This window comes from Trichogramma pretiosum, unplaced genomic scaffold, assembly GCF_000599845.2.
Source record: "Trichogramma pretiosum strain Unisexual culture from Peru unplaced genomic scaffold, Tpre_2.0 scaffold6, whole genome shotgun sequence".
NCBI lineage: Eukaryota > Metazoa > Arthropoda > Insecta > Hymenoptera > Trichogrammatidae > Trichogramma > Trichogramma pretiosum.
This window is the reverse complement of record NW_019641678.1, coordinates 2,748,961-2,761,686: the sequence shown is the minus strand read 5'-3', so window position 1 is coordinate 2,761,686 and position 12,726 is coordinate 2,748,961. Positions and strand designations below refer to the sequence as shown.

The following is a 12,726-nucleotide window of genomic DNA, read 5'->3' as shown; positions in this document are numbered from 1 at the left end:
TCCGAGAACAATGCCATAAACGAGATGGCAAGTCAAGCGCGAGAGCCTAGGCACTTGGACGTACAACAAATAGGTTTACATGAGTCATAAAGCCATATAACAAGTCCCAAGTCCCGTGTAGGCAGCCTTAGCTAAGGTTGCTTGCAACTTGTATGTATCGTTTTTCTTTTTCTCTCTCTCTTTCTTATTTTCTTTCTCTACGTTTCGCTCAGAGAGGTAAAAACATTAGAAATACGAAAAAAGAAATAAGTATTGCTGCTTCTGTTACTACGTGGACATGACCGTGCAAGATGATGTGCTTAAATGTTCATGCATGATCATTTTTTCCATGCGTATATGTACAACGAATGAATTTGCAAAAATTAAATTATTATACCCTGCCGTTTAACATGATCATTTTATAATGCAAGGCGATCAACGCCTGGAACGTATATACTCTCTTGGCGCTTGGGCTTTCTCCGTTTATGCTCTGTGCAGCTATACCCGACAAACTTACACGCGTATTCACATGCGCAAGTGAGCGAGAAAGAGAGAGAGAGAGAAAGAGAAAGAAAAAAAGACATATAATCCAAACTCCAAAACCCGTTCACTACATGACGAACGCGATTGTTCCTTTGCCAATAACTCAATTCAGCTTCGAGGCATGTGTGCTATGTGAGTTTAACATCTATGTATGTGTGTGCGCGTGTGTGTGTGTGTGTGTGTTTGTGCATGCATTACATGCCCGTGACGTTATATTGAGAGATCGCGAGTCTATAACAGCGTCAGTTTGCATGTGGCACATCGCGAGCGCGAAAAAATCGCTCAACGATACTTTGAACCTTTCTTATAAAATCAGCCAGAGGCGTTGTGTGTTTTTTCAACGGCGTATATGTGCATGAACGCAGCGCCGGATCGGTCCGATTTTTTCGCGTTGACTACTTTATAATTTCTCCACTTGGTAATAGGTGCAGCAGCCAGGATTATCGCATGTGAACTCGCAACTCTTATCGATACAACGATACATCATATTATGTACGAGCTGCAAAAGACGAAAAAAGTTAATTTTTCCATGCCAGATCGTCCAAAAAGAAGCCAATTAATATTTGCGAGCGAAACACGAGAGGAAGGATTATCGAAGAAAAAATGTTTTTAAATATTTTTATGCGCATGCGAGCATGTGGCGGTGGCAATCTCTCGCGATACGGTTCAAAAAACTTATTTTTCATATCGGACAATTGCACGAAGCCAAGAGAGAGAGGCTCGAGTTCTCATGGTATCGCGATATCTCATCGATGACGGTGCACGCGAGGGAGACCGGGCACCTATTGATTTTATTAATGCCGATTCTGATCCTGCATGCGGCCGGCGCCGAGATGAATTTTTCTTTTTTTTTTCATACCTTTAAGTAGATTACTTGTGCCAAGAGCAATATTTATACGCTCGCTATTTTTATTTCTCACGAGCGTGACAGTTCGTGAATACATATTGCGTCAGAGCGCGACTTTATTGTTTCTTTCTTTTTACTTATTATCGTGAATGTATTTTTAAACTGCAATGGAAATACTATAAGACTCTGTAAAAGACAAAAAAATGTACAGTGTCGTTATATCAATTAAACAATAATTCCAAATCTTAACTGGTTTGTTTGAAAAATTCATGGGGAAAATTTTAATAATCTCGTTTGTTTTTTGTACAGCCTCGCAGTTGTTTTTCTCTTCAGACGCAGAGTCACATCCGCACGAAAAAGAGAGAATAGTTGGCGGTATAATAGCTAAAAAAAATGAATTTGCTTACGTTGTTGCACTACAAAGCGATGGTAAAACTATCTGCAGCGGTAGTATCATTGACAAAAAATCGATTCTGACGGCTGCCCACTGTCTGATGGACGAAGAGACTGGTCAGTTTTGGGACCTTTCCAAATTGACCGTCGTCGCGGGTACGAACAGAGTCGAGGGCCCTTTGATGGACAATTCGCCTGTGAAAGCATCGATAAACAAAGTTTTTATACCAAAAGAATATCAACCGATTGATCCAAAAACGAATACGCATAAAAGTAAAGAGGATATTTTGGCCGATATAGCAGTGATTCAAGTGAGTTTTGGATAATAATGATTTTTTTAATTAACAGTGATTTGCCAAAAAATGCTCTGCAGTTGAACCAGAATTTGTGGAAATTTTTGAAGCCCACAAAAATAAGCACTATCAAATTACCAAAATTCAATCCTCAAAAGCAATATAACGGCGAGGCAAAGGTAATAGGTTTTGGGGCGTGGGCAGCGTTACCGATTTTTTCATTTGACAATACATATAAATTTGAATTTAAAATCGATGGTCTGTTAAGACACGCTAACGTTGATTTATTGGACAAAGAAACATGCAATAAGCGATTAAACCCCCGCTCGACAAATACTCGAGTAATCTGTGGTAGAATCAAGCCGAACCCCGGTGATGAAGATGGTCCACTTCAACGAGGCACCTGTCAGGTAAATATTTTTATGTACGCATGAATAATTTAATTTTACAAAATTTTATTGCTTCGGATTATTAGGGGGACAGTGGTGGACCTTTGGTGAAGGGCAACACGGTGATCGGTGTAGCATCTTTTGGTTCAAAATACTGTGACGATAAAAAGCAGCCTTCGATTTATACCAAAGTTTCAGCCTACATACCTTTCATAATGAACGCCGTGAAAAATCTGGAAACTGTCAACATGAATGTGTGGCCGAAAAATCGGCCAAGCGTTTCCAAAGTCTGAGAAGACGAACAATGATGTAAACACGCTTTATACCGTCAGATGACCGAGCTCGGCTAAACAATAAAAGAAAGCTTCATGCCAATATGCGGCCCCGTAAATCGAGCATAAAAACCCCTCTCCCATCAACGATATAATATTCTCTTAAATTACACGTTCGATACATTTTGCCGAATGTGCATGCGTACAAAATCTTATGTATACGTCGTAACAATTTTTCGTGAAAGTCGACCTCACAGGCTCGTGCGAGGTACACGATAAGTACCGACATCGGCGGCGTCGGCAGCCTTTATGCATTTGATGCACAAAGGAGGCCTTTTATAATATTCCCACCCGTGAATAAATTTACATAGCCATCTGACATAATCTCGTCATTTTACTATTGCAGCTTCATCTCTTAGAATACCTGAAAATAAATTCGATTGAATGCTTTTGAACTATGTGAGAGCTTTTATGATTTATTGCGTGTTGTTTTTAAGGGTCTTCTCGAAGTGCCAATAATAACCCATTTTAATTTCATTGTACCTCTCGAAAGTGCGGAACCACTGCATGCTTTCAAAATGATGGAATCAGATCGTTTAATGTAGACTTAATCTTTCATGCCGTTTTAAGAGAAAATTAACGCCAACATCCCACAATTTGTATGTCACGTAATAATTAGTCGGGTAACACTTGGTAGATCGTAACAGTACAGGCGTAAATCATGCCAATCATCCCAAATAATAAGACATGATTTTGGCTAAAAATTATGCTTTGCCGAGGGTATTTGTAAGTTATTAATCAAATGTTTGATGTACAGTTTAGTGAAAAAAGAAAAAAAAAATATAACCCACGTGAGGCCCCGGGGAGATTCGAACTCCCGATCTCCTGTTTACTAGACAGGCGCTTTAACCAACTAAGCCACGGTGCCAGTGTTAGGGGAAGACGATAATACTAACTATATACCACTAAATCCTGTTTACGTATAAATCGACACAAAAAAAGTTGATTGCATTACTCATTTAACTATTTGAACAGACTTGAATGTTTATTTGATATTTTGCAATTGTATAATTTTTAGATAAAAATTGGACAAAGTGATATTTTTATATCGTTAAAACATCATCACAAGCGAGGAATGATAATTTTACATTGAATAAGCATTAAAAATGGATTATGAAAAATGCGAAATTAATCGCTTTCAGCGAGATGGTATAAAAGAGCAGCGGTTTCAGCAGAAGAGCAAATTTTGTGACAAGTTTGGCTATCTGAGCTGTATAAAATCCAGTTTTTTTGATACAGTTAAATTTTTTGACATGTTTTTTCGTTATTCACTCGTATTAGCCCTCGCAGTTTTGCTTTTGAGCGGGTTTGAAGCAAGAGCTGCCGCCATTGTAGATCCTGGACTCGACGATGTTGAGCAGCGAGGCTTAGTGAGTTGGAGAAATTTGAAAAAATTAAGGTATAAAAAGATGTTGATAATTAAATTTGAAATTTGAGCAGATAGGCGATATAGCCAAGTACGTGGTTGGAGGATATGTCACAGCAGCGGCCACAGGTTGCATTCAGCAAGTATCAAACGAGTGCCAACGTCATTACTTGAATCCTGATAGAGCCTTGAATTGTGCGGTACGTTTGTAAAACAAAAAATTAATAATTTTTCTAAAGCGGTAAAAGTATGATTGCGATGATAACGATTGAATTCCAGGTTGACTTTTTTTCGAAAAACAAAGGAAAGTGCTTGAGCGTCACCATTTCACCGTAAAACAATTACACGCGATGAAAGAAAAAAAGTATATCTTGTGCTATAAAAATGATATGTCTTGTGCTATATCGTATGTAGATGTGTAAAAAAATTGTAAACACAATAAAGATAATGGAATAAGCCAGGCAAACTGTATAAGAATTTCATCTACAGAGCGAGAGAGAGAGAGAGAGAGAGAGTAGCTCTCATCCCCGACGCGAAGCTCGTCTCGCGCAAAATTGCCCTCTAATTCCGTCGACGTCTCGCTGAAATTACGAGGCGCAGCGGTGGAGGTAGTACTATACGTAGTGAGGCTGCTTCGCTCGAGTGCGTAAACACACGTAGACACGTGTAAGTGATACGCAGCTCGGATCAAATGCGAGGCTTAGTCGCAAGAGACGACACGACTCGAGTACAACTGGCAAAGGCGCACGTAGGGCAGACATCGATTACGTAAGCTTGCCCAGCGTGTGGGCGCCACGCGCAGCGCATATTTGAGTCCTCCCGCTGTCCGCGCGTTGCGAATACATTTCAGCTGGACCTAATCATCGTAGATCGTCGCGATCACGGGCTCGAGCTCGACGTGCACACACACGTGCCCACGTGCGCAGCTGTAAACTCCAGCTCGAGTATCCTGTATATATGTTGTAGACAAGCGCACATGTAGTAGGTGTACGCATAATACGCCTTTTGCCTCGCGGAAGTAATAAGCTGAATTTTCTTCGCATATGCATATGTCCTTGTTGTATATAAAATCGCGCTACGGGGGCTGACGTGTGCGATTCCTAGCTGCCGACGATGAGCTCGATATAGTACACAGCAACTAAATTACCCTTTCCTTTGAATGTCGCTCCAATTGGCTTTTTGTCGTTTTGAGAAAATAGCATTGTTCCAGGAGTCGATCGCTACGGGCGATGGACTTTACCAACGCTACAACGCGTGACCGGTTCCAGCTGTAACGCAGCGATCATCGACGAGATCGCGTATCTCACGAGTTGTCTAGAAGCCAGCTAAAATTAACGTACGCACACACGGCTCCGGACATTTATTAAATCCAATTATCCACGGGCAGATTCGCTTTCGAATTTCTAAATTATAATAATGCGTACGTATGCTACACGAATATTCGCGCGCCCAGTCAAGCGTGAGCATATACTTGCTCAGAGCTTGCTACACGCGAGCAGACCGATACGATTAACGCGTGCTAGATTATTGTTAACTGCTGCTGGCGTGATTCCTTGCGCAGGAATCGAACATAGTCGAAGCTATTGCAAGTATATCGGTACGAGAAAAGCTGTCGAACTCGAGCCGACTTGTAATCTCATTAGCGCGTTCAGCTTCGGAAAGTGAATTAGCGAGTGGACGGAAGGAAAAACCCAGGTGAATCGGCACAATCGCGTTCGTACATATGCAGTATACCTGAAAAATAGGTGCCTCGAATTCCGCGACAGGCAAAAAAGTACAGTACGAGCAAAAATAAAAAAGAGTCCCGATCGGCACGTGTCGTCGTCGTCGTCGTCGCCGTTGTTGTTGTTGTTGTTGTAGTATTTGCTGCTGTTGCTTCGTTATCTGCGGCAGCTCGGCTAACATTATTATCTCGCGCAAACGAGCCTCGAAATATTCCAAAGGTACACGTATACATATCATGGCAGCGTCGGTCCGTATAATACGTAGCGGCGTAGTCGAGAAAAGAAGAAGAGGAGAAACCGGTCGATGGTAAATTTCGTCCACTACGCAATGTGTACGCGTGCGCCCAAGAGGCAAAAAACCGTTGCGCGTTTTCGATATACACACACACACGAGTTGGGCGACGAGAGCCGAACGACCGGGTTAAAGAGCACGGCCAAGTACAAGTAAAGGAATTATCGAGTCCGCGCGGGATGCAACAAGGGCCGAGAGCAGCGGTTCTTCCGGGTTGCATCGTGGCCTGTGCACGCACGCACGAGCATTAAAATGATGTAAGAGCTCGTGTAGCGAGGCAGCTCTTTTGTGCGCGCGTTCGATCGTTGTAATGGTCGATCGTCGCGGGGACGCTGCGTCGATTCAGGTGCGCGGCTCTCGTTGCGATCGCGAGTGCAACGCGATCCAATGCCCACATCCAGCTACACATATTTTATACCAGTGTAGAGAGATCGTATCTCGGGCCGATTTTTGTACTTGGCGCGGTTCGCAATATGCCACTCGAACGCCGCTTATTTTCCTGCCGGATTATAAAAAAATAAACGATTATTCGGGCCACTCGCGCTTTTTTCATCCAGTCGCGATTAATTTTGTTTGATCTTCGAGGGAGGCGCGCGACTTTTCGGAGATTTCAAGCAAAGATTTGAGAGTACGATCGAAGCTATATGGATGGCTGGCACGACGCGTGTATCTGTATCCGTCTTGACGCCCTATAACGTGGCTTCGATCGAGCGAAAGCATAAGCGACACGCGCGCGAGCGAGCAAGTTTCATCGGGCCATTGCGACACTTGAGTATAATGAGCGACAGGCCGAATTAAATTGCGACAACTATACACTGGCAGCTTCCCTCGCGCTAAAAGACTTTCTTTACTTAGCTCGTCTCGTCTCCCTCTCCCTCTCTCTCTCTCTCTCTTTCTGACTAGCTCTCTCGTTTTTCAGAATAACTGCATCTTTTCGAACGATTTTGCCGTTGGACTCGAACTCGAGGACTGAAATCGCGTCCGAGTTTCTAATAGGTGGCGCGGAATATCATCGTAGCTCGGCGTAAATGAGCAACGTGATAGAGAGATATGGCTGCGGTGCACGACGTGTTCAGGCGCAGCGAGACTTAGGATCTCGTTTGCGTTTGTTTAGGACTAAGTGCGTGTGCATACGAGTGCCTGCGAGGCGTCGTTTCTACATTGATCCAGCACCTCGCGTATCGTCTCTTTTCTCTGATCGGCTTCTCTCTGCATTACCGCACTGCTCCGATGATTTGAGCCTCAATTGAAACTTAACGTTCCTCGTAAAATCAATTTGTACGACTCGTAAGAATGCGCAGCTCGACTGACTTATTATTATTATTGCGCGGCCAAGCTGTAAAGCGGCCAGCAGCAAATCTATAGATATGGCCCGAGTCTAACGTAGAAGATATTTTGCCGTTTTTATGCCATTCATACGCCTAGGCAATTTGTGAAAATTCCCAACACGCGAATCTTACGTAAGTATTTTTCTCCATTCACGAGAGGGGGCAAAATATTTGTCTCGATTTGGATTCGCTACACGCGCTACGTGTCTAACAAATGGGCCAAAGTAAAGGAAAATTCGTTCTCGTAAATTGTCGCTCCGAACCGTTAGTACAGTTGGCGTTTCGAAATGTAGCGCGACGAATGCACACATTTTCCTCTTATACGTTTACGCATAGAAATTAACAACAAAAAAAGACGCAAAGAATTTAAAAAATAAATTCTCCTGATACTGGGCGCGCGCGCGCAGTTGCGTGTAATTTTGCAGTCCGAAACGAGAGTTGGGTACGTACTGGCTTCGGAGTAGGTACTGAATTATAACATCGTCCTTAATTCTCTTTTCGTTATTCCCTTCAAGCCAATAATCTGCTGACTAAACTGCAATTAATGATAAATCTTAATAGCTCAACAAATGCAGACTTATCCGGAATCACGTGTCTGATTTCTCATCGTTGCTACTGAATAAATATCTTCAGATTCATACAACATACACTGCATCGGCCAAGGCCCATCCACGCCGGAATTCCAGCCGAAAAATTCCTGCACCGAACGATGCGCTGCGCATTTTCGACTTCTCTTAAAACGTCAATACGATTGTCCAGCGTCCGCAACACATATATATATATGTGAGCATGCGGTCGTTGACACTAATTTCCCCGTCAATTCAAGATCGCTTCTTTGAATCATTGAAATTCGACACTTTACAGCTCGTTAAAGGTTTACGATGCTGCACTGCTCACTCGCTGACTCCGGGCTTGCACGCGACATCCTCTTGAAAGTTTCACAGGGAGAAATCAATTGACTCGATTTATTTAATTCTTATGCTTGATGCTTAGTTACGAGGATGCACTTGGGTAACGCTTAAAACTACAGCGCTACGCACACTTTAAAATGCATAAATCGGCTTGTCCCAATATTGAGAAATTTCGTTTATTTCAACTTAATTTTCTGAATCGACACTCGATGCGTATCTGTATATACATGGTGTACACGCGTACACACGCACACATGCGAGGGAATCGCGAACGTTTGTGAAAGTGATTCCGTCTCGTAAGTATTGGCACGTAAAACGCGGAAGTGTCGGAGGGCCCAAGTGAATCAAAGTGCAGCGTCGGAAATGAAAAAGTTTTAACGCAAAGAGAGAAGCCAGAGGCGCCCTATTGTTTTATTTAATGGAATCAGAACGTACCACTTGATTGCAGGAGCAGTCGGCGGTTTAATCATATGCGCGTAAAAATGCAGTGCACGAGATGCAAACAGGATACGGAGATCTATTCTATCTATTCTGTCTTATAGCATAATTTATTTTCGAAAAATTTTACTCCAAAGCTTTGAAATATTATAATTTCTAGTTTATATGCGCGAAAAACTAATTTACAACTCGTCTTGCTTCTATTCGTACATTGGACATTTGCTATTTCATCGATTCGCTACAACAATAACAAAAATAACAAAAATAACAACCTATGACTCCCGAAAGTCATTTTGAGAATAGTAGAGAAAGGATTGCTTATTTACACGATGTTTGCATTCGCTGAAGCTTTCCTAGTGAAAGGAGCTCGTAAATTAGCATGATGATCATCGCAGATAGCGTCGCTTGTAACGGGCATGTTTTAAAAAACTAGCCTCTGGTTTTTGGCTCGTGTAATACAACGTCAAGTGGTTACGAGGTAAATTAAAAAACAAAAACACACGGTAATGAACCCAAGCTTTTTTCCAAAGATTTTTTCCCCTTGCATAGAATTATTTTTTATGCATCTGAATTTAAGTAAGGAAATATACTTTACAATTTTTATTATCTTCTTATTATAATACAGTTATATGCTTGCCTCCAGTATTTATTATTATTATTATGACCTTAAATTTAATATATTTTATTTTGTTGCTTAAATTAGCCTTCTCTACAAATATCGTACGAATGCTCTGCACCTAATATAATTTTAAACGATTTTTCAATTTCAAAGGATAAAGTAAAAAAATAACTTTTACCGTTGCACTTACAAGAATAGCCCTTCATGTTTGGGTGATCAAATTACTATAAATACTGATACAAAAATCGTTGAATTATTAAACTCACTGTTTCTTCTTTTTGGCCCATTTTATGACACTCATTTGAAGTGCTTTCCATACGTTTTGAGTGTCTGATTACCTCATGAATGATGCTGCGTCAAAACAATTCTTTCCATCTTTTGCATCAATATTTATAGTAAAGTTCGTTAATTTTAGCTCAAATTGGTTCGTTCTTTAAGACTTGCACATTATACCAATTGGGTTAGAGTGTTTATTTTTTGAAAAAGTATTCAAGACTTGAAAAGTTTACAATAACAATATTTTTCAATCAGTTGGACTTTATTGTTTTAGCCAGGTAGCATGATACACTATTATATGGTATTTATTTAAATTTAATAATATTAAAAACTTCATAATGCTTAAAAATGTTATTAAAGGGCCCATTGGATCAGACTAACTATAGGGGGCTTCATCATTAAGTACCATATAAAAATTTCAGGACATTTGATCACCACGGACATAAAGGACTCTCCTTGTAAGTTATTATTCCATAAAAAATGCTGCTATATTTTTTACCTCAAATATGGATCTCAATCATAAGATATTATTATTCTCTTTTAACAAACACTACCCACATACCCAACTTTCATTACACCTATTTCATACCTACTATTAAATGTAATTGTTTGCGAGTCGCTGCTTAATCTCGTAATTAAATGCAATAGATCAAAAATCTGTTTTAAATGTTAATAGTAATAGTTTACGTTCATTTAGGTCGTCAATTTCACCCGGCAGTGGCGTCAAATTGTGTGTCTTACCAGTTTGTTCATCATACTTACTTGGTCCTAAAAACAGACCAGAATTTTTTTCGTGTAAAATTTTAATTAAACATTTACTTTGTGTATGCTAATTAATTGCAAAATGAAGGTTCCACCGAGATTTGAACTCGGATCGCTGGATTCAGAGTCCAGAGTGCTAACCATTACACCATGGAACCTGCGTTGGTGTAGTGATATTTAAAAACGAATAGATACAGTTTTGCATTTTTTGGTCGTGTAGTAGAAAAATTCTTATTAAAAATTTTAAACATTCTATTCTTCGCATCAAATTTCACAAGTAATAACGAGGTGATATCATTAAAAAATAATTGTTACACTTTTTAATTACACATATCGAAAGAGTAAATAATATTATCAGTAGCTTTTCAATCTTGAAATTATTCAGAATTTTGAAACAATTTTTAGAGCTTTTATTTATTATGCAAATCTTTATTGATAAGAATACTAAAACTATTAAATTATAAAAAAGATGCAAATTCAACTCGTTTTTTGAAGTGTCCTTAAGTTAAGAAAAAACAGATATTTTAATAGATACGTTCTTTTGACTGAAAACGAGTCAATGCTTTAATTCACCACATAAAATGATAATCTTTCATAAAATTATAATTTTAACAAAGCATGGGACTTATGTCAGAGAAATATTCTCCTTAATTTGTTGTAAGAACTTCTCAGAGCGAACATAGAGGTTGCTAAAGTCAGCACCCAAAGAAAAATCGTTTGCGCGTCGAAAGTTGTAAAGAATGACAAATTTTTACGTTTACGAGTCTAAAAAATTTGGAAAAAAGGGTGCTGCATGGGTGCTTTCATAAAATTCACTGAAATAATAAACCGAATGAAATTTGTGTCGTGTACTAATTGATTGTTCGTTTGAAGTACAAACGAATGGTGTGAACCATTTTTCCTAAAGTTCATTAAATACATATATTATTTATTTAAAAGACTGAATTTGCATTAATTAGCCCCTACAAAAAAATCCGTTTTCAGTTATGAGATTAACATAAATCGTTTGCGCGTCGGAAAAGATAAAGAGTGACTAATCTTCTCGTTTATGCATCTCAAAAGTTGGGAAATAAATGAAAAATTTTGAAATGGGTGCTGGAATTCGGCACCCGAAATAAAATCCACTGAAATTCAACAATAATGTAACAAATTTGATTTTTTTCGTGCACAAAATGGTTGTTCGTTTGAAGCGCAAATGAATGGTGTAGACACTTTTCTCCCAAATTTTATTGAATGCAAAAATATTTTTATTGAGAAATGAGTGAATCGGGTTATAGATTTAGCTAGCATATTTATGTATTTTACGATGCACGAGATGGATTACATTTAATTATTTAAAAAATGCACCGGCTTGGTTATTTGAATTACTACCTGATTTAATTATAATTAAGTATTTTCGAAATGCAACAGCTCATTTACTAGGGTTACTAATTTAAATAGATAAATTTATGTATTTAATGAACTTTGGGAAAGATGGTGTACACCATTCGTTTGCGTTTTAAACGAACAATCGATTAGTACATGACACAAATTTAATTCGGTTTATTATTGACGGATTTCAGTGAATTTTATTTTGGGTGCTGAAATTTCAGCAAAATTTTTCTTGAAATTCTGTTACACTTCAGGTGGTTGAATGAATAATTGAATGTGTTACAATCGGGCTGAAACGTTGGGTGGTTGTTTATTAAGTCATTCCCGATTAACCCTTAAAATTTCAGCCCGGGTCATTATGTTAATTTTTCCGGATTTTCAATCCGAAAATTGATATTTTAACACGGCTACTATGGGAGACTGTCGAAATTTGAGCATGAAATGAATTTGCTCAATTATGCTACAAGGGAAATAAAAAACTATCCATTAGAAACACAAAGTCATCATCTTTCGATTAGTGCATTAAAAAATATAGCTCATCATGCTTCATAAAGAAATATTTAACGATTAAAGTATAAAATCGTGATATTTTGGCTTATATTCGCCTTCTAACTTGCTTCTAACTTGCGCATAAGCCAGCTGAGCATACTGAGACTACTCAAAAGTATACTATTGTTATGATGATCATCAAACTACCTTACGTGGAAAAGAATTTTATTACAAAAAACATTTGAGACCTTAATTATCAATAAAATATATGGATGCTGAACTAGATAATTACCGTTATAATTCTCTTGTCAAAGTATCCCAAGTAACCCAAGTAACCATATTTTACACTTTAGAGCAAAAAATGTAAAAAACTA

At 39.0% G+C, this 12,726-nt stretch overlaps 1 protein-coding gene and 2 non-coding genes across 3 annotated transcripts; 1 reads left to right on the top strand and 2 right to left on the bottom strand.

The window, feature by feature from the left end:
• Window positions 1-1,649: 1,649 nt before the first annotated feature.
• On the top strand, window positions 1,650-2,820 carry LOC111694084 (glandular kallikrein-3, submandibular-like). Its single transcript, XM_023460841.1, has 3 exons — window positions 1,650-2,073; window positions 2,136-2,465; window positions 2,531-2,820. Exons 1-3 carry the CDS (start codon window positions 1,864-1,866, stop codon window positions 2,735-2,737), a joined length of 747 nt encoding a protein of 248 aa, XP_023316609.1. The 5' UTR covers window positions 1,650-1,863; the 3' UTR covers window positions 2,738-2,820.
• Window positions 2,821-3,570: 750 nt separating this feature from the next.
• Window positions 3,571-3,644, bottom strand: Trnat-agu. Its single transcript has one exon. It is a non-coding gene; the product is annotated as a tRNA-Thr (tRNA).
• A 6,934-nt stretch (window positions 3,645-10,578) lies between these two features.
• Trnaq-cug lies at window positions 10,579-10,650 on the bottom strand. The gene has a single exon. It is a non-coding gene; the product is annotated as a tRNA-Gln (tRNA).
• Between the last annotated feature and the right edge of the window lie 2,076 nt (window positions 10,651-12,726).

Coding starts and splice junctions, on each gene's coding strand:
- LOC111694084 (XM_023460841.1), top strand. CDS start 1,864: ATGGACGAAGAGACTGGTCAGTTTTGGGACCTTTCCAAATTGACCGTC. Junction 2,074..2,135: donor CCGATATAGCAGTGATTCAA/GTGAGTTTTGGA, acceptor AATGCTCTGCAG/TTGAACCAGAATTTGTGGAA. Junction 2,466..2,530: donor TTCAACGAGGCACCTGTCAG/GTAAATATTTTT, acceptor TCGGATTATTAG/GGGGACAGTGGTGGACCTTT.